This window comes from Equus asinus, chromosome 7 (assembly GCF_041296235.1).
Source record: "Equus asinus isolate D_3611 breed Donkey chromosome 7, EquAss-T2T_v2, whole genome shotgun sequence".
NCBI lineage: Eukaryota > Metazoa > Chordata > Mammalia > Perissodactyla > Equidae > Equus > Equus asinus.
Window position 1 is genome coordinate 26743273 of NC_091796.1, and position 18170 is coordinate 26761442.

At 52.0% G+C, this 18170-nt stretch overlaps 1 protein-coding gene across 6 annotated transcripts in view; it reads right to left on the bottom strand.

Annotated features, from left to right (window-relative positions):
• The window catches only part of CTIF (cap binding complex dependent translation initiation factor), a 291174-nt gene that overhangs the window by 138532 nt on the left and 134472 nt on the right, over window positions 1–18170 (bottom strand). For all 6 annotated transcript variants that reach the window (XM_044774705.2, XM_044774703.2, XM_044774696.2 and 3 more), the window contains one exon: window positions 3763–3839. In XM_044774705.2, the coding sequence (XP_044630640.1) occupies window positions 3763–3839 (77 nt within the window). The remainder of the gene's footprint in view (window positions 1–3762; window positions 3840–18170) is intronic.

Here is an 18170-nt window from a genome sequence, read left to right on the forward strand (position 1 = left end):
AATTGTCCAAGTTTTGAGAACATGTTTAAGGAGAAAACCTTTAAACTGTTCATGAGTTTAACTTTTTCCTGGAACATGAAGAAAAGACATCCACAACTCAGTTTTAATCACTGAGCCCCTGGAAGCAGGGCACGGAATGGGGGTGCAGCATCTACAGACAGCTGCTCTGGAGGGGCCTCCTTCCCTGGCAGCCCCGACAGTGCAAGAGCTTTACAAGATGATCCAGGAGAAGGAAAAATTGATCCTGGGTGCCCCGCCCCCAGAGGGAACGTCAAGCATAGCTCCCCGGGCTGACAAGCAAATCCAGCACTTGTGGGATCAAGGGACGAAAGCTCACCCCTGGCTGCAGACAGCTCCTCCCCACTGCTGAGTGCCTTGGACCCCCTGTGATCTGAAGAGTGGGCTGGCACGAAGACCCTTTCCAGGTGCCTTATGAGGATTAGCTCATTTAAGTCTCCCAATTAGGAGACCCATTGTACAGAAGAGGAAATAGAGTTTTGAAGAAGTGAAGTAATGTGCCCAGATCAGAGTTAGTGGGTGGACGAGGTGGGATTCACACCCAGTGTCTAATTCCAGGGCATGTACCTCAGACTTCAACGACTGGGAGAAAAAGCAGTGAGGGCAGATCCAGACGCTGCGAGAGTCACCTGGAACTGGGATATGATGCAGATTCAAGAGCCCAGTTTGAAAATTCCTGCTCGAGCCTGCAGGCCATCACAGAGCTCAGGTCCCGCAACGGCCTACGCTGCGGAGAGTTCACAGCCATCAGACACAACTCATTACTCTGCAGGAAGACAGAAGCCATGGTCCCCTGCAGGCATTCCAAGGAGAGCCACAGAGACACCAGGGGGAGCAGAGCAGGCCACTTCCCTTCACGTGACCTTACAGCCACACCCCAGTTATACACCTACCAGCTCCCCGCTCTTGGCCTTTTCTAGGTCAAAGGTCCACCTGAGGTTGTGGAGACGAAAGGGCTGAGCACTGGAGTCCATAGAGGCGAGCTTGGCTCTGCCACTTCTCAGCTGAACAGTCTTGGCGGACATCCCTGGCCTCAGTCACCCATCTGTTAAATGGGGGAAGCAGTGCCTGCTCTCCCCCACAACAGAGAGAGAGATCAGAGGCATGACACAGACTATGGCTGTGCCCTTGGGTCACCAAACCTGATTCTGGTCGCCTCCCCCTCTGCCAGCTACGGAATGCAAGCCCCTCTCGGTGTGGTTTAAGCCCTCAATACTAGAAAAGTCAACCTGCTGTACCAAAGTGTTAACTATCAAGGTCAAACACAAAGGCCTGGGGCTCAGCAAGGCCACTACATGGATACTTCATCAGCAGGGAAGGTAGGGTTGACCTGGCGACGTTCTGCAGCCATTCCCCAAATGTCAGAATCACACGCTCCACCACCAAGGACTGGGGAGGCCCCTGCGGTTGGCTTCCTGCTTTCAGACAGTGAGGTCCTTAGACTACCCGGCTGCCTGCTCTGCTCCTGAAAGGCCCCATTGCCTGGGGACGGCTGAGTGCTGGATTGTAGGGTATTCTGGGTCGTGAATAAAGGTGAAGCGCCCTGGCCACACGGCACTTGCTCAATGTGCGTCTGGAGCCCTGATCGCAGAGTCTGACCCCCTGGTGGTCATGACTTTTGTTCCTGGAGTCCCTCTTTGGTCCAGCTGAGCCATCCCTCCTTCCACCTCGGCTGGTTTCCTCCGGTTGGGGTCCCGGGGAATGTGGAGGCTGCTGCCCCTCAGCGCTCTGTATGAATCTTTCATGAGTTTACTGACCTGAATGCTCTTCCCCTGCAGCCTCCTCTTCCCTGGCCCCGTCCCTCAGCCTCTCCTCACAGGACATACTTTCCATCCCTTTAATCATCTTTCTTTATTGCCTTGCTTTGGACCCTGTCCCAGGTCCACATCCTTTTCGAGGGGTGCTGACCTATCCGGGCATTTGTTAACACGAGCGCGGCCTGGCGGAAGGTCAGCTTCCTGGTGCGTGCATGTCATGCTCCTCTTCCTACACTCCTGGGTCACGCTGCTGCCTTCCGGAGGCCTGCCACCGTCCCGGGGACTCCTGCTGAGTGAGGCGACCTGGCACACAAGTGGAGGTGTGGCTGACCTGGACGCTGAGCCGCAGCCTGCCATGGGCCTGGGCCCGGGGAAGCAGGTCAGAGGGGACTGCTCATCTGGAACCTCGAGGACTTCCTATACCTCCAGACATACGCTCTGGGGACCACAGGGCAGGGGAGGAGGGACACGAAGCCTCTGCTCTCCCTGACACCTCCCCAGCTCCCTAGGAACTCCATTGCCCTTTTGGGGGAGTGTTCCCTACTCCCTCCCTCCACTAGGAACTCAGAAACCAGGATTTAGCCTCTGTGAAGCTGCACAGCAAAAGGTGGCATTCACAGTGTAATAAGCACACTCTGGGCAGGCCAGGAAGAGGGCACGCGCCAACTCTCCTTGCTCAGTTTCCCCTTCTGATGCCGTGACATAAAGTGCCTGGTGGATCTGATTTCTAAGCCAGCACTGCCTTCCTCCCAGCTAGTTGTACAATTACTGTCCTCTGGGGCTGTTTCAGTCCCACTAAATCCCACCGGCTGATGACCAGGCATTCGGGGTGCCCAGTCCTCCACCCACCCCAAGCTGTGGCTACCCCCCAACACCCCTCGTTCAGGGCCATATGTGGAGGGAAGGATGGGGGACCCCGGTCAGCCACAGCCCTAGTCTCAAGGCAGGTGCCTGAGAACAGGCACTTCCAGTTTCTGAGCAGGGATGTTGGCAGGGCTGTTTCTTGGCTCTCAGAGAACATTCTCTGTTCATTAAATGTAAAACCACAAGCCATCACCTTTATCTAAGAAGAAATTCCCTGTAGAGGAACACGTCATTTTAATTCCTCCGGCAGAAGCGTTTTTCTCTTTCCCTCTCTCCCTTTCTCTCTCTCTCCCTCCTTTCTTTCTCTCTCTCTCTCTCTTTTTCCCTCCCCTCCTTCCTTAATATTTCTAACCAGAAATCACTTATGCACGTTCAAGCAAAAAATATACTCTAACCCCTCTTGTGCACAAATGGCCACGTACTATAAATATTATTCTGCTTTTGGAGTTTTCCTTTTGAAATATACCTTAAGACCTTCCCAGGTCAGAAAGCCTTCGAGGAAACAAAGGATGGCTTCCCAGGACATCCAGCCTCAGGAGCTTGCTCCTATCCAGGGCTCCCTCGTGGCACTTTTTCTAGCCCCTTGCTATCCCTCAGGACCTTGAGCGCCAGGGAGATCCTGGTTTCTGCCTTAGTTTAAACGAGCTCCTCCACGCATTTGAAAACAGTAGCACGTGCATTTGCTGATCTGTGTGTCACTGTCACAGCAGAGCCGAGCACAGGCCAGGGACGACTCCTGGTGACCGGGGAGGAGGAAAGACAGATGCCCTTGGAATTGTGAGCTCCAGAGCCTCCTGGAGGCCATGTCTCAAAACACGCGCCAGCTAGGTCCTAGTCCCTTGAAGACTACTATTGCTGTAAGGTCAGTGGGAAGAGTACTTCTCCTGAACTGCAACACCTGCCCTGGACTCCTGAAGGGATCCATTCCCGGGGCCCACCAAGAGAAGTGCAGCCGCTGCTGCCCAACCAGTTACCACCCACCGTGCCTCCTTCATCTCATGGGCATCAGCTGGTGACCAGGAAAAGCAAAAGCAAAAGCAAGACACAGGCCTGAACTGACGGAGCCATAGACAACCGATGCAGGACAAGAAAACCCAAAAGCTCGTGACAGAGTCTCTCCTACCTTCGATCATTCCTCCTCCTCCGGAACAACTTCTTGGTGTGCGCAATCTCCACTTCATGGGGCATCGGGTGGTAGCCCTGCATTGTAGGGGAAGAGAGGGGGGATGGTTAGTAACTTCTGAAAGAGAGCCAAGACCTTTTAACGCTAACACCATCCATGACAAAAAGAGATCGAGGGCTTGGAAAGACTAGACTCTGACCACCAAATCCAGACTGAAAGATGGAAAATACTAGAGCTAGTGAATTTCCCATCAGGCGATGTTGCTGGAATTACAGAACCAAAGAACAATAGAGACACAAAGGGGACCTTAGAATTCGTCATATCTAGTCACTCAGATTACAGATGAGAACACTCAGGTCCAGGAAGGCAAATGAGCCAGTTCAAGGTCCTACAAGGAATTAGCAACAGAGCTGGGACCAGATCCTGGATTCCCTGGCTGGGAGAACCGTTTACATCTCTAACATCAAGCTTCCTCACACAAAGGGAATGGCAGGATCTTCTTCTCTGAGCGGTTGAGAGGACCAAGGAGACGCTGCGCAGCCTCCTTGCAAACCCCAAGCCTCATGCAGAGGGAATGGCTAGGCCTCACGTCTCCTCACCCTAGTCCAGGAGCCCCACGTGTAATTTTTGCCCAAGATCCTCGTTACTTATACTCCTGGGGAGTAGTTAGGGAAAACATGCAAATAGTCAAATGCCTTTTTTTTTAAAAGATTTTATTTTTCCTTTTTCTCTCCAAAGCCCCCCGGTACGTAGTTGTGTATTTTTAGTTGTGGGTCCTTCTTGTTGTGGCATGTGGGATGCTGCCTCAGCATGGCTTGGTGAGTGGTGCCATGTCCGCGCCCAGGATTTGAACCGGCGAAATCCTGGGCTGCTGAAGCGGAGCGCGCGAACTTAACCACTCAGCCACGGGGCCGGCCCCTCAAATGCCTTTTAAACCTTAAACTGGGTAAAATCCTCAGGATGGCCTTTTGTATACTGTCATCAGGACAACAACTATCTACACATTGACATCAAGGCTGGAGAGAGAAACCCTCTACTTATAACACGGGGCCATCCTGCAAATGCCAGGCCCCAGGCAGAATTATTTGCAGAAGCTGGGCTGATGGCTGGCTCTGTTCTTACCACCTCCCTTCCCCCTAGGAAAGTGTGTTCTGGTGGGACCTAGGGGAGAGCACGGCCATCCCATTATGGGCAGCCTGTGGGGGGCTGGGAGGTAGGAGATTCCTAGGCCTGGGGGTCCAGGAGGAGATGGGGTTCTGGCTTGGGCCTGGGACACCCAGACACAGGCCTTGATGCAGAGTCCACAGCCTGAGTGCCACCCCCATGCCACCCACAGGGCCCTGGGCACGCTCAGGGTGATATGTGACAGGCCCCAGTGTGCTGGAGAGTGCCCCCCAACACACAGACCTGAGAGACAGGGAGACTGAGGCCCCGAGAGCTCATTCAATGATAGAGACAGGCAATTCTGTGAGGCTGGCAGCCCAGATCCCCTACAGCGAGGGCATATGCAGCCCTCCGCATATGGCTCCACGGCGGAGGGCCCTGCTGGCCCCAGAGACTCAGGGTTCAGCCCCTGATGAAGGGGAGGTGCGGAGTGGATGTTGGCAGCTCTGGCTGTGCTGGGACTGGCTAGTCTTGGGGCATTTCCTGGGGGGCACTGGGAGGATAACAGGCTCAAGAGGACATGGGGACCCTGGCGTTATGGACACTTGGCCCGGACTCCTATTGAGTCCAGGGAGGGAACGACACATTTCAAAAATATATTTTAATGACAGCCCCTCCCTCCCACCCTTTCTCTTGCCTCCAACAATCAGCCAGAAAGGCATGAATGAATTCCGGGCTCCAGGCAGCCACAATGGGCCTCTGTGGCTTTAGGATGTGCTTTGTTTAATGGTTTTCTCAAAGGATATTATTTGCTTTCTTTAATACAAAACACAAATAAGGAAAAACACCAAGTCTTCCCCTCTCATTTCCCCTCTCCCACCCCGACCCAGCTCCAGGCTGGCCCCTTCCCTCCCTCGCTCCCTGCCGGCCCCAGGTCACTGCAGGAACACGCTGGGTGTGCCCCACGTAGACAATGGAAGGAAGCAGAGGCTCCCCCTCGAGCTGGCGGCCTGGTTCGGGATCTCAGCTCGGAGGCCGGGCAGAGGGAGCTGTCCGTAACACTTGGCCTTCCACGAGTCCAGCCAGCCTCTGCCGTCCAGGCCTGAGAGTCCTGGACTCTGACCTGCATCCTGGCTTCTCCCCTGACACTGGCCGCAGCAGTAGAGAGCTGCCCTGGGGACCCAATCTCAGCATGGAGTCCCAGCTCTCTGCCAGGACTCCATGTGGCCCAATGGCACGCCAGGCCACTTAGGGCTTCTAAGGAAGCCACTGCTGTGACCTCTGGGTCCATCCATCCATCCCCCCTAATTTACATATATGTGTGTACATATATAAAATATCACAGTCGTTAAAGAGTGGGCTCTGGAGCTAGACTGTGAACACTCAGTCTGGCTCTTCCTCTCCATGGCTGTGTGACTCTGAGTAGATGATCTAACCTCTGTGTGCCTCAGTTTCCACATCTGAAAAATGGAGATGATAATAGCATCAGCCTCCGAGGACCCTTGTGAGGGTTAAACAAGTTAACAAACATGTAAAGGATGAAGAGCAGTGCCTGGTACATAGTAAACCTCAATGAGCATCTCTAGTGTTGTTGTCATCACCATCATTATCATCATCATCGTCATCGTCATCATCTTTCCCATGATCCTGACCCTCTGCTCAGGGCTGCTCTGGTCCCTGTCCTCACGGAGCCCCCAGTCTTGGCAGAAAGAGTCCAGCGGAGGTGGTTTGCAGGAGGCCGTGGGAAGCCCAGGCCAGGAAGGGCAGAGGCAGTTAGCAGACAGCCTGGCAACCCAGGTGGTGCTGGGAAGGATGGCGAGGTTCTGTCTGCGCTCTCTTTCTAAGGCTGGTAGACCCCAGGGAGAGGCTCGAAATCAGCTGAACAAGGTGACAAAGGTGACAGAACAAAGCCTTCCACCTCTGAGGTCCTCCCTCCCTGGGAACAATCCATGCCAGGGCTATAGAGGACTGGTCCCACCCACAAAGCCACCTGGGTCCCAGCCTACTGACATCACGGTGCATAAAGGAATGACAGCTACCTTCCTGGGGCGCTTCCATAGAACTTTCAGGCTCTCCTGCATAAAATGGGGTGCCCTGTACTTATACACGCTTTACTGGAGAACCCTCTTCAATCAGCCACTTGTTCCTCAAACTCAAGCTGGTCTTGGTACCAAGTGACACACACAACTCCAGATGCCGCCCACACTTCCCCCAGAACAAAGGCATCTGGGTGTCAACAGGGGCAAACGTGAGGCCAGCAGAAGAAAGAGGGAGAAAAGTTGTGCTTAGCCACACACTTGCCATCAGATTAGCTGCTGACCCAGGCTAGCAGGAGTTCCTTAAAGTCAGTGGTGAGAGGTGAGACTTGCATGCGAATGTTCACAGCAGTATTCATAACAGCCAAAATGGAAACAACCCAAATGTCCATTAACTGATGATTGGATAAATAAAATGTGGTACAGCCATACAATGGAATATTACACAGCCATAAAAAGGAAGGAAATTCTCACATGCTACAGCATGAATGAACCTTGAAAACATCATGCTGAAGGAAAGAAGTTAGTCACCAAAGACCACACACTGAACAATTTCATTTTTACGAAATGTCAAGGAGAAGCGAATCTGTCGAGACAGAAAGTAGATTAGTAGATGCCAGGGGCTGGGGAGAGCAAGAATGGGGAAGTGACTGCTAATGGGTGCTGGGTTTCTTTTTGGGGTGATGAAAATATTCTGGAATTAGTGATAATGGCTGTACAACCTTGTGAATATACCAGAAACCATTCGATTACATACTTTAAATGGTGAATTTTATGGTATGCGAATTATATATCAATTTTTAAAAGGTGGAAAAAATATCTGGGGGCAGTATATGCCAGGTAGGGGGAATAGCAAGTGTTAAAAAAAAAAAGAAAAAGATCTAGCCACAATGAAAAGTGCCCCTCACTCAGTTACTCTCCAGGAAGCAGGTGCCCTAAAACATCGTCCATAAGATAGAGCTGGAAAGGGAGGCATGTCCTAGGCAAGGGGCATGCAATGACACGAGTGACAAGGAAGGAATCTGGAAAGGAGCATGAATTGGTATCTCTAGGCCTGGCCAGAAGAGATGGTGTTCTGGGTTTAGAACAGAGAGCCTTCCCTACTTTTCAGTTAGGGTTTATCCCTCGAGTGGAGAATGGGAAATTTCAGGCTTGTCAGAATTATTCTTTAAGAGCACACAGTGGCCTTTGCTTTAACTCTTTACTCAACAAATCCTTCCATTTCATACTTTGAAAGATCCCCACGTGGACATCAGTTGAGGTATGAGGCCCCCCGTAAAAGAGAGCACGGGCCTTCTGGTTTACCCAGGTGCTCTGTGTGTTTCATCGGTGGGAGCCAGGAGAGCCTCTGGAGCCTCCCGCTGCCCCATCCCAGGTGCTGCGTGGTCTTCCTCCATTTCTCTACATGAGAACGCTTCTCCCTTTAGCTCTGAGACCAGGCTGCAGTCCCCCCTCTGTCTAACCTCTGACCACTTTTGATAAGTAAATGGGCCTGGGAGACAAGTAGATTACATAAACCAAGGCTCTCCAGGGAGAGAGGGAAGATAATACTCCTGCTTGCGGTGCTGGCAGAGTACACATGAAACACACACACACACTCTCCCGTCCCAGAGGTCAGTGCTGGTGGAGGATGCAGCTCTGCGGGGCAGCACATTAGCGCTCTGGTTGCAGAAACACGCTATGTAAAATCCGCCCATTCCGGGGCAGCCTGGGGCTGATATCTCACAACCAGGGGCAGGAGGTATTTCTGAGGGATTAAAGGCCGGCCAGCAGAGCTGCGGGCCCCAGGCTGAGCGTGCAGGGGCCCTGCCCCGAGATGACAGTTATAAACAAACAATCTTGGGTCTGGGGGTGAGGGTACAGGGAGGGAGGGCAGGCAAAGCCAGCACACTGAGCAAGGACAGCACGTGTGCTTAGTGGCTCTGTGACTAACTGAGTCTGTGATAAGAGTGATGCACTCCCACTGGGCCCCAGACTCCCCTCCAACCACCCAAGCACCCTTGCATCCACCCTTCCATCCCTCCACTCAGCCTATAGATATTGTTATTTTAGGCACTGCAGATACAGTAGTCAACAAGAAATAGGCACAATGCTTGTTCTTCTAGAGCACACGTTTCAATGAAAGAAAACAACACACAAATAGGTACATAATACGATAAATGATGAAAAACGCTATGGAGCAGAACAAGGCAGGGCAACGGGATGAGAGCAGCAGGGGTGGGGGTGGGGGTGGGGGCTCAGGGAAGATCTCTGTTACTTGACATTCATCCATCAATCCATCCACCCATTGGCCAATCCTTGGTTCTTCTCCATTCAGCACTGAGAGCCCACTCTGGGCTAGGTGTATCACATGGAGAATTCCAGAGGAGCAGACCAGGAGCAGCCCTAGGAGCTCAGGATCTCAGGCTGGTGCCCAGCCATGCACTCCGGGTTCCAACAAGTGAGGAGGGGTGGCCGAGAGCAAGCCCCGACCTGTGCTGGAGCCACAGCTGGCTCCATGATGCTGCCCACCAGGCCCCAGGATGGAGAGCTGTGTCACCGGGCATGGGTTCATACGCCCTCTCTATGTCTGCCCTGCAGACCGCTTGCCTGCGTGTGCTTGCTGTGTCCCCTGAGACGACCCTGGGCATAGCCCTGTTGGCAAGCTTCTGCTCCTCTTCTGCTGGAGGGTGGTATTCACAGCTGCCCAGTTCCCCCTGTCCTTCACTCACAGGTATGTGGGGAGTGAGGAGGCCCTGGTTGCTGCTGTGCGTGACTCTCTTTCAATCTTGCTTGACGAGGCTTAGAAATGCCCCACAGAGCTCAATCCCACAGCCTGCAGCTTCACGGAATCCTATGCCCACCTCCCTGCCAGGGGAGATTTTCTTGGTATTCCCAGACCTTTGATCTCTGACCACTAACCCCAGACCTGGGTCTGATAGAAATCATCCAGGCCTAACCATATTACAGGTCTGTCATCTTTCTCTCTCTCACACAACAGCTCTTTGTAAAGGGAGAGAGCATTAGACAAACGCAAGAGAACCTCTCTTCTTTAGTGTGAAGGATCCCCCAGAACGCGGAAGACCCGGATGAACCACGTACATGGTGTCCAGCTGATGTAGCCTTTGGTGGGAGGTGGTCCAGCCGCGAAGTGTGGAATCTGAAAGGAAGGTGGAGGATCCTGGCCCAGGTGAGGCAGTGGCAAGAGATCTCAAGCAAGGAGGCGTCCTCACCTGACCAGGTGTGCCCTGTGGCCCCAGCCCTGCTCTCTCCAAAGACCCACCTGTCTGCCCACATCACCTGGATACCAACTCTCCCCTCTGGCCTCTTGGAAACCACCATCCCTCGTCTTCATGAGCTTACGTATTGGTGCCACCAGGCTCCTGTCACTCCCAAAAATGCTATTAAATTCATAGAAACTAATGGCTTACTTCCCCCAGAAAATTCCAGAGGAGCCAGAGTGGAGGGCCCCACGATTCATTTGGCTCAGAAGAACTGGACATTGGTTCTGCCATGCCCATTGGGCAAGCCCAGGGAGCTGGAGCCCCACAGAGGCAGGACAGACCCTCGGGCAGAGCCAGCTGGGACTCCCCAGGCTCACTCGTCTCCAGCAGGACTCAGGGAGACGTCCCCAGGCGAAGGGTACAAAGGAACCAGAGCACTTGGCAACTTAAAGGGCCATAAAAATACCGAGTACAGCTCCTCTGACAATGAGCTGTCTCAGCGGAGCCTTCCTCCTGCTGGGGGTCATGTTTTCTCATAGCTTCTAAGAAGTTATCCTACCAAGGTCTTGTCCCACGTGGACAGGATGTGTGGGTCACGTCCGAGCTGAAATAAACAGGTAATGTTTCTAAAATTCTTGGAATCTCCAGGCTGCACAGCTATTCAAAGAAGCTGACCTGTTTCAGAAAGAAAAGGTGGAGGGGCGGGTGGGCTCGCCCACGTTTAAATTCGTGGTTTTCTAACTTTTCTTTTAATTTATTTTTTTTAATCAGTAGAGACCCTTTTAAAAACAATACATTAGCTGGAGTCCTAGTATAAAAACATAGATAAAAGGAGAAAGGGAAGAGAGCCAGAGGCTGCCTCTGAGCCACAGGGCACCCACCCCCTCCTCCAGCCATCCCCCACTCACATGCTGGAGCTTGAACCTAAACTCCACCTACTCTGAAATGATACCATACGGATGCTGGCTCCACAAGAACTAACATTTTTCTAGAAGAGGAGCTTAACTTAGGCTCTCTGGACGGGTTTTAGTGGAGTCTATGAGCCCCCTGAATTGTACATGAATATTTTGCCTGTGGCAATTTTCGGGGTGAGAGCCCACCAGTCACCTGACTTCCAGGGGAGCTGTGCCAGCACCGCACTGTGATTACAGAGGCTAGGTCGCTGGCATCACTGGCAAGAGCAAGCCTTCTTTGGATGCACTAAGCCAATAAAACCTGGCCCTCTTTTTTTCCTTCAAGTTGGGTTTCTCACTGTAACAGCCCAAAGAATCTTGACTAATAAATCAAACATACCCTTTAAGAAAGCTGGGTCCCAGATCAGTTGCCAAACTTGGGTACCACTGGGCAGTTATCTCATCCTGCCCTCTCCTCCATCCTGTGTAAAATGAGGATGAAGAAGCTGGCACAGTGGTGCAGTGGTTAAGTTCGCATACTCTGCTTCAGTGACCCAGGGTTCATGGGTTGGGATCCCGGGTACAGACCTACACATCGCCCATCAAGCCATGCTGTGGTGGTGTCCCACATACAAAATAGAGGAAGATTGGCTACAGATGTTATCTCAGGGCCAATCTTTCTCGCCACAAAAAAAGAAAAGAAAGAGCATGAAAATATTTCCTACCTCCTTCCTTCCCTCCTACCTCCTTCATCATGACCATGTACGTCTTCCTTTGATTTCATGGGCCAATACATTTCCTGTTTTATCTTTAAAATATTTTGAGGTGAGTTTCTGTCACTTACAACCAAAAAAGTCCTAAGTAATTCAGCATGATACAACTTTAGGTGTTGTGATTGATATATTATATGCATGAAGTCATGGGCAGCAAACATGACCGTCCCTGCCCGCCCCGCCCCAATCCCGGACTCCGTTGGATAGCCATGTCAGGAAGAATCCACTGGGCTGTGTCAAATATAAATGGCATTTACTTGATAACTTCTGAATAAACAGAAAAAGTAGGTGAGAACACTGACACAAAGGACTAAGAACCAACAGAAAAATATTAGAAAATTATTTCTATATTATATGGTATAAAAAGTGAAGGAAACTATTACTAAAGGGCTGTTTTTTTCAATGACCATGGTCAGTCTTCCATTTGGCAACCAGGGCGGTACTGTGAAGAGTGTGTGTGCGCGCGTGTGTGTGTGTGTGTTTACGTGTGTAGGGATGACTATGACTCTCTCTGTGTCAAAGCCCAGATGAGACCAAGCGGCTCAGGGCCTTGTGCAGGTCACAAGACCAGGACTGAGTCCAGAGGCAGTCCTGGACACAGGTCACCTGGGCTCACGTGGTGTCCCTGATGCTCAGTGACACAGGGACAGACACGAGAGAATGCAACTGGGGCAGACAGATGCTCGCCACTCCCCTGACAAGGGACATTTCCAGCTGCTGCACACCAGAGGCAGGAGAAGGCACGAGAAATGTGAGAGGTACAGGGGCCGTGGGAAACGGCACAGTGTCCGTTCTGCAGCCTCCAGAAGATCTGCCTGGGCAGGACTGGACAAACATGGCCCGAATTCTGGTCCCGAGTGGTGTGTCCACGACAGAGATAAGACGCAAATCCTCAAAAATTCCATAAAGCAAGATCAAGACGAAGCAATACTCATGCTCTGGCCTCGATGGGGAAGTGACAATTCTGAGAGGCAGGCAAGTCGGTGAAAAGTTTCATGTGCTTGGGAGGTTCAAAGACCATCTTGGGAACAGAAGCAACAGACTCTGGAAGAAGAGTGATGGCTCTACACACACTTAGAGGATGGCCACTACATTCTGCGACCACACTGTGTGTCACAGACATAGAAAAATGAGACTCTGCTTGTGTCCCAAAGAAGTCCACAGGCTGCTGGGAAGAACAGATAAACGATTTTACTACTCCAGACCAAGGGAAGTCACAAGGCGGGACATGCAAGGTGCAAGAAACCCCTGGAGGAAGGGATGCCTAAGGCTACCCTCTGAGTTACCAGCAGGCTCTTACGCTGACAGAGGCAGCCTAAGAAAGGTGATGGCCCCAGTGAGGTTACAGGGAGACATGCTTTAATGGCTTTGCTCTGGCGTCTCCTGAATGTGCTCTGGTGCGGCTCATTACACACACTGGCAGTAGTCTGGATTTGGTAAGTGTGAGGGCATCTGTGGGCCATGGGGAGGGATCTCCTGCCCAAACCACCTGGACCAGCGATGCTAAGATCCAGGGTGAGCTCCACTGGCAGGGGATGCCTCTAAGGCCTCATGTGAATGAACGGTTTCAGCACCCTCTTGCCCCTTGCACTGCTGGCCAGAGCTGGCCAGGCAGAGGACATGCAGGTACAATAAGGAGGCCATGACAAGGCAGCACCCAAGAGCAACAGGGCCCATGTCCTGGGATTTGCCAAGCCAGCACCGGGGTCTTTAAGCAAAGCAGATTCGGGGCTGCCCAGCAGGGCTGGGTTTGGTTTCAATGCCATCACTGCCACCTACTGTGGGAGCCTGGATAGATGCTTGCCTTATCTAAACTTGTATTTTCCTCATCTAGAAAATGGCAATAATAAAGAATTATACCTATTTCAGAGGGTTGCTAAGAGGATTAAATGAGGTTATTTGACAATAAGGTAGCTTGCTCTGGCCTGGCACAGGGGGGTGGCACAGTGATTTCCCCAGTTGTCCACCTCACCCCCATCCTCAGCAGCCCCCCACATACCCCCTTCCTTTCTCTGGCACAGTCTGTGGAATCACCCCGTCTGCACCCAGAGCCTCTATGCCAGGAAGGTCGGCCATCCTGAGACTTCCATCCGTGTCCCTCATGAGCCTGCCAGGGAGCCACAGCTCACACCCCCAATAATGCCATCCTAGAATGTGGGCACCTGTATCCACCAGCCAGCCATTTCCTGAGCTCCCTGGCTACATCCAGAACATTCTTGGGGAAAGAAGCGCAGCTCACTGAAACCTCAGCCTCTGCAGTGCAGACACTGAGCTCTCACCCCAACTCAGGGGAAACGGTGAACGAAACACTGCGTCAGACAGCCTGGCTGGGGCCGTGCGTGGGGCACCAGGTGGCTCATGCGAAGTCGAAAGAGCTGAGCCACAACAGAGACAAGAGTGCACAGGGAGAGCAGTGGTCGGGGGGGGGGTCTGTGGGGTGGAGGGAGGCCTCCCCTCTCAGGTTGACCCAGAACCCGCAGGGACGCTGGAGGCACAAGAGGCTTGAAACGCCGCTCCTCCCCGGAGGAACCAATTGTGCTTTCATGCATTCACACAACACATCTCCCACAGCGGTGAGGTGGCAGGAGCGGATCTGGGTGCTGCGGGTACAATGGTGGATTGAAGCACAGATAAGGGCTTCCACTCTACAAAGGGGGCGTGCTAGTCAACAGGATGCAGCTAGAAAGTGAAAGAATTTAAACAGCGACAAACGTGCTGGGAAAAAAAATGAAGGTGGTAATGCTTTCGATTAAAAGGCCCCTCTCAGAAAGTGGCATTGGAGTCAAACCAGAATGACCAGGTTGACAGATGGAGAGGGATTCAAAGCTGAGACTCATGTTGTCTACGTGGGAAAAAACTAGAGACGTCACTCGCCTGCTGTTGATTCTTTAATATACAAACCTTAGTGTGTCTTTAATTTAAATAAAGTAGTAGGCCCAGATGAATGGTTCCATTTCATAAACCAGTAAAATTTAAATTTAAAAATGGGGAGCTGTTACTTTTTACTCTGACTAAGGACTCCACATGTACTATCACCATCATCTCATAAGGACATAACTTTAAAATAAAACATGGTCCTTTACATGGATTAACCTCAGCTATATGATAAAGTCACTTCGCCAGCCTGTAGGATGCCCTTTACACAGTCCCAATCAGACACTTGTCTACCTGACTCAAATTCACCTGCATATCCTTAGAAAGAAATAAAATTTAAAACACTATATGGGGCTTATGTATTCTTACAATAGAATACACATTACACATTTATAGGTATGTAACAATGCAGAGGGTATGTACTGCAAACCAAATATTCTGAACTTTCTGGGCAATTTAAGGGTTTTTTTGGTTGTTTGCCCTTTTTTTGCTGAGGAAGAGTGGCCCTGAGCTAACATCTGTTGCCAATCTTTCTCTTTTTGCTTGAGGAAGATTGTCCCTGAGCTAACATCTGTGCCAATCTTCCTCTATTTTGTATGTAGGGATGCCACATATGTGTATCTGTGTGGCTTGATGAGTGGTGTGTAGGTCTGCGCACAGGATCCAGACCTGCAAACCCCAGGCTGCTGAAGCAGAGCACGTGAGCTAAACCACTATGCCACCAGGCTGGCCCCATTTAAGGGCCCCATTTTTCAAGAACAATTTTGAATATAAGTGATCATTTTCACCTGAACCTAATCCCCAAGCAAAATGTGAATTCGTAATTTTTCTCATTTTGCAAAAGACCAGTGGGAACACCTCTGGCATACCTGGGTTGGCCTAAGCCATGAACCTCAGCAACGATCATGACCTTCCTGGCATGAAAAGTCACGTACGCAGGTAATCCAAACCCTTGCCCTTCTTGCTAACGGCATTTGATCAAGCCATAACCAGTTTTTGTCTGGTTTTTGTTTTGAAGTGGACACAGGATTTCTTGGTCATTTGCTCATTGACCCTCCCCATCCTGGGCCACCTGCCTACCCTCCTTGGGCCGCTGACACAAACACAATCCCATTAGTTTAGTGCCTACTCATTGACTGATAACGACACAGCCCTCAGCTGCTGGCAGCTCCTAACACTGAAGTCGTCTCCCCGGAACGTATGAAAGTGAGTCCTGTGCCAACAGCCAGGCCCTCCCGAGTTCAGCCTGCAGCCAGGCTGTCTCTTGCGACAAGAGGCTTTAGAAGGGCAGCCCTTCCAGCTGGATCGTCCAGCTGCCAGAACAGAAGAGGCCAGGAAAGCTGTGCACTTGCTGTCCCCTTTATCCACAAGGTTTCGAGGCGTGAGTTTTGCTCCCTTCTTTCCTTTAAAAAGATGGTAAAGTCTTCCACAGTGTTGACCTTCAGGAATAGAGAGCTGCCTTGCAAGTCTGCACAGCTCCAGGCTCTGTGCACACCCCAAGGTGTGCAGAAGGTCAGTGTGCACAAGCTGGACCCAAGGCATCAGATCCGGGGCTGTACGGCTGGGTGACCGACTCGAGGGCCAGGATTTAATGACATGACCAGTATTCCTGGCTGCACCACAGCCTGTCCAACCACTTAGGTGGAGGAAGTGATTCTTCAGGCTCTCGCTGCCCCCCTCCCATGTCACATCAAGAGCCCACCCAGAGGAACTGCTTTAAGCTTCTATTTATGGAAATGCAGCAGAAGGAGCACTGGGCTGGGGGCCAGGAGACCCAGGTTCCTGCCCCGGGGTTTGGAGTTAGACTGGAGCAAAGTCAGCCACTGATCTGTAAGCACAAACCGCTCCTCCCTGCCCCCACGTGCCTGCCGCCCCACCCCTGAACACACATTCCCAGCACCAGGCCTTTCCCTCTGCCTGGAACAGCTTCCCTACTTTTGTTGACCCCTGAAACCCTGTCCAGACTCAGCCATTGGCATAAATGCCCCTGCCCTACAAAACCAACCCTAATTCCCACGAGAATTAATCCATTTGGTCACACAGCACATTGGACAACCCCATCCTGCCGTCCAAACAGAGTAGGTCGTTGCTTACAAGTTTGCCTCCCAACCATGCTATGAACTTTCAGGAGCTCAGGCACCATGTTCCCTTCACTTTTGTCCATCCCCTGGTGCCCCAGAGATACTGCAGTCCTCCATAATTGCTTGTTGGATCAAAGACTGATGACCCTGGACAGACGAGAGTTGGGGCATCTCCATTCTACCCACTGTATTCACAGGTGACCCATGGGCCCAGGGCCTATAGACTGTGGCCCTCAACTGGACAATACCTCCTGTGTTGCAAGAAACCAGGGTGCTCCAGAGCCTCATGGGCCCTCAACCTGTAATCATGAGGCCCAGTGCTTAGCGACTGCTACTCTCCTTCAGTTGAATGGAAAAGACAATGAAGACATGGATCCCCCAACCCTCGGTGGGACTGCAAGCTCTCCAAGGACCCAGGTGGCCATTCCCTGGCCTGCACAGTGCCAACAGCACTGTGGATGCTCGGTGCCCACGACTCAACTCCACAGGCCCCTAGCTTGTAATTTCTGCCAAGCCACCCCCACATACAAGGCCAGAGGCAAGTCCGGCCAGGTGGTAGGACTGCTAGCTTCCCCTCTCTGAGCCTTAGTCTCCTCTACTCTAAAATGGAGAACTTAAACCTACCTTCCGTTGTTAGGATCAAATGAGGTGCTGGGAGTACAATGAGACGACACACAGGGACACACCTGGCCAGCTCTGGAACACATGTTTGCTGAACCCAAATGTGGAAGTGCTCATGCCCAGACCAGCCATCAAAGAGAAGGGTCCAGTGTACCCTAGATCCACAGAGCTGAAGCCAGACAGTCTGAGAGGGGGTCAGTACCTACCAGGGGAGGAATATAGTCTAGAGGGGTCACACAAGTAATAGCAGCCAGGGAGGGGAGGCCAGGAGATCCCCCCTGCGGGGGCAGAGGGATGAATGGGGGGCAGCGTCCAAGGGTGCAGGCATGGTCTCCTTAGGGCCTCCAAACAAGGCTTCTCCTGCACAAGGCAGTTTTAAGACGGGCTGGCCCAAACTGTGACCGGGAGTCAGGCACCAGTGAGGAGGTCCCACTCCATGGCCTCTCCTGGGTTATGGTCACTGATTCCAGAATGGAATTCAGCCCCTGCTCTCTGCGCTGGACTCGTGCTCTTTGCCTGGAGTGAAGGCATTGGGGGTGAAGGTGAATTCTGGGTCACAGCCAGGACCACAGCAGAGGCAAAGGGGAATCCTTAGGGTCCCACCTTCCCCGCCAGAGCCCTTAGTTTCCTCTCCAAAATAGCATCTTACATGTTGCAGACGCTCAGTGAGAATCTTCCACTTGACTGATGACATTGATAGTTGGGGAGGAGGTGAAGGGGGAGAATGCGTGGGAGGCAGCTTGTAGCGCAGTGGAAAACCCGCCGTGCATACTCTTTGGCTGCTGGCAAAGGTTCTACCAGCTACTTCCTAGGCCCCCTCAGG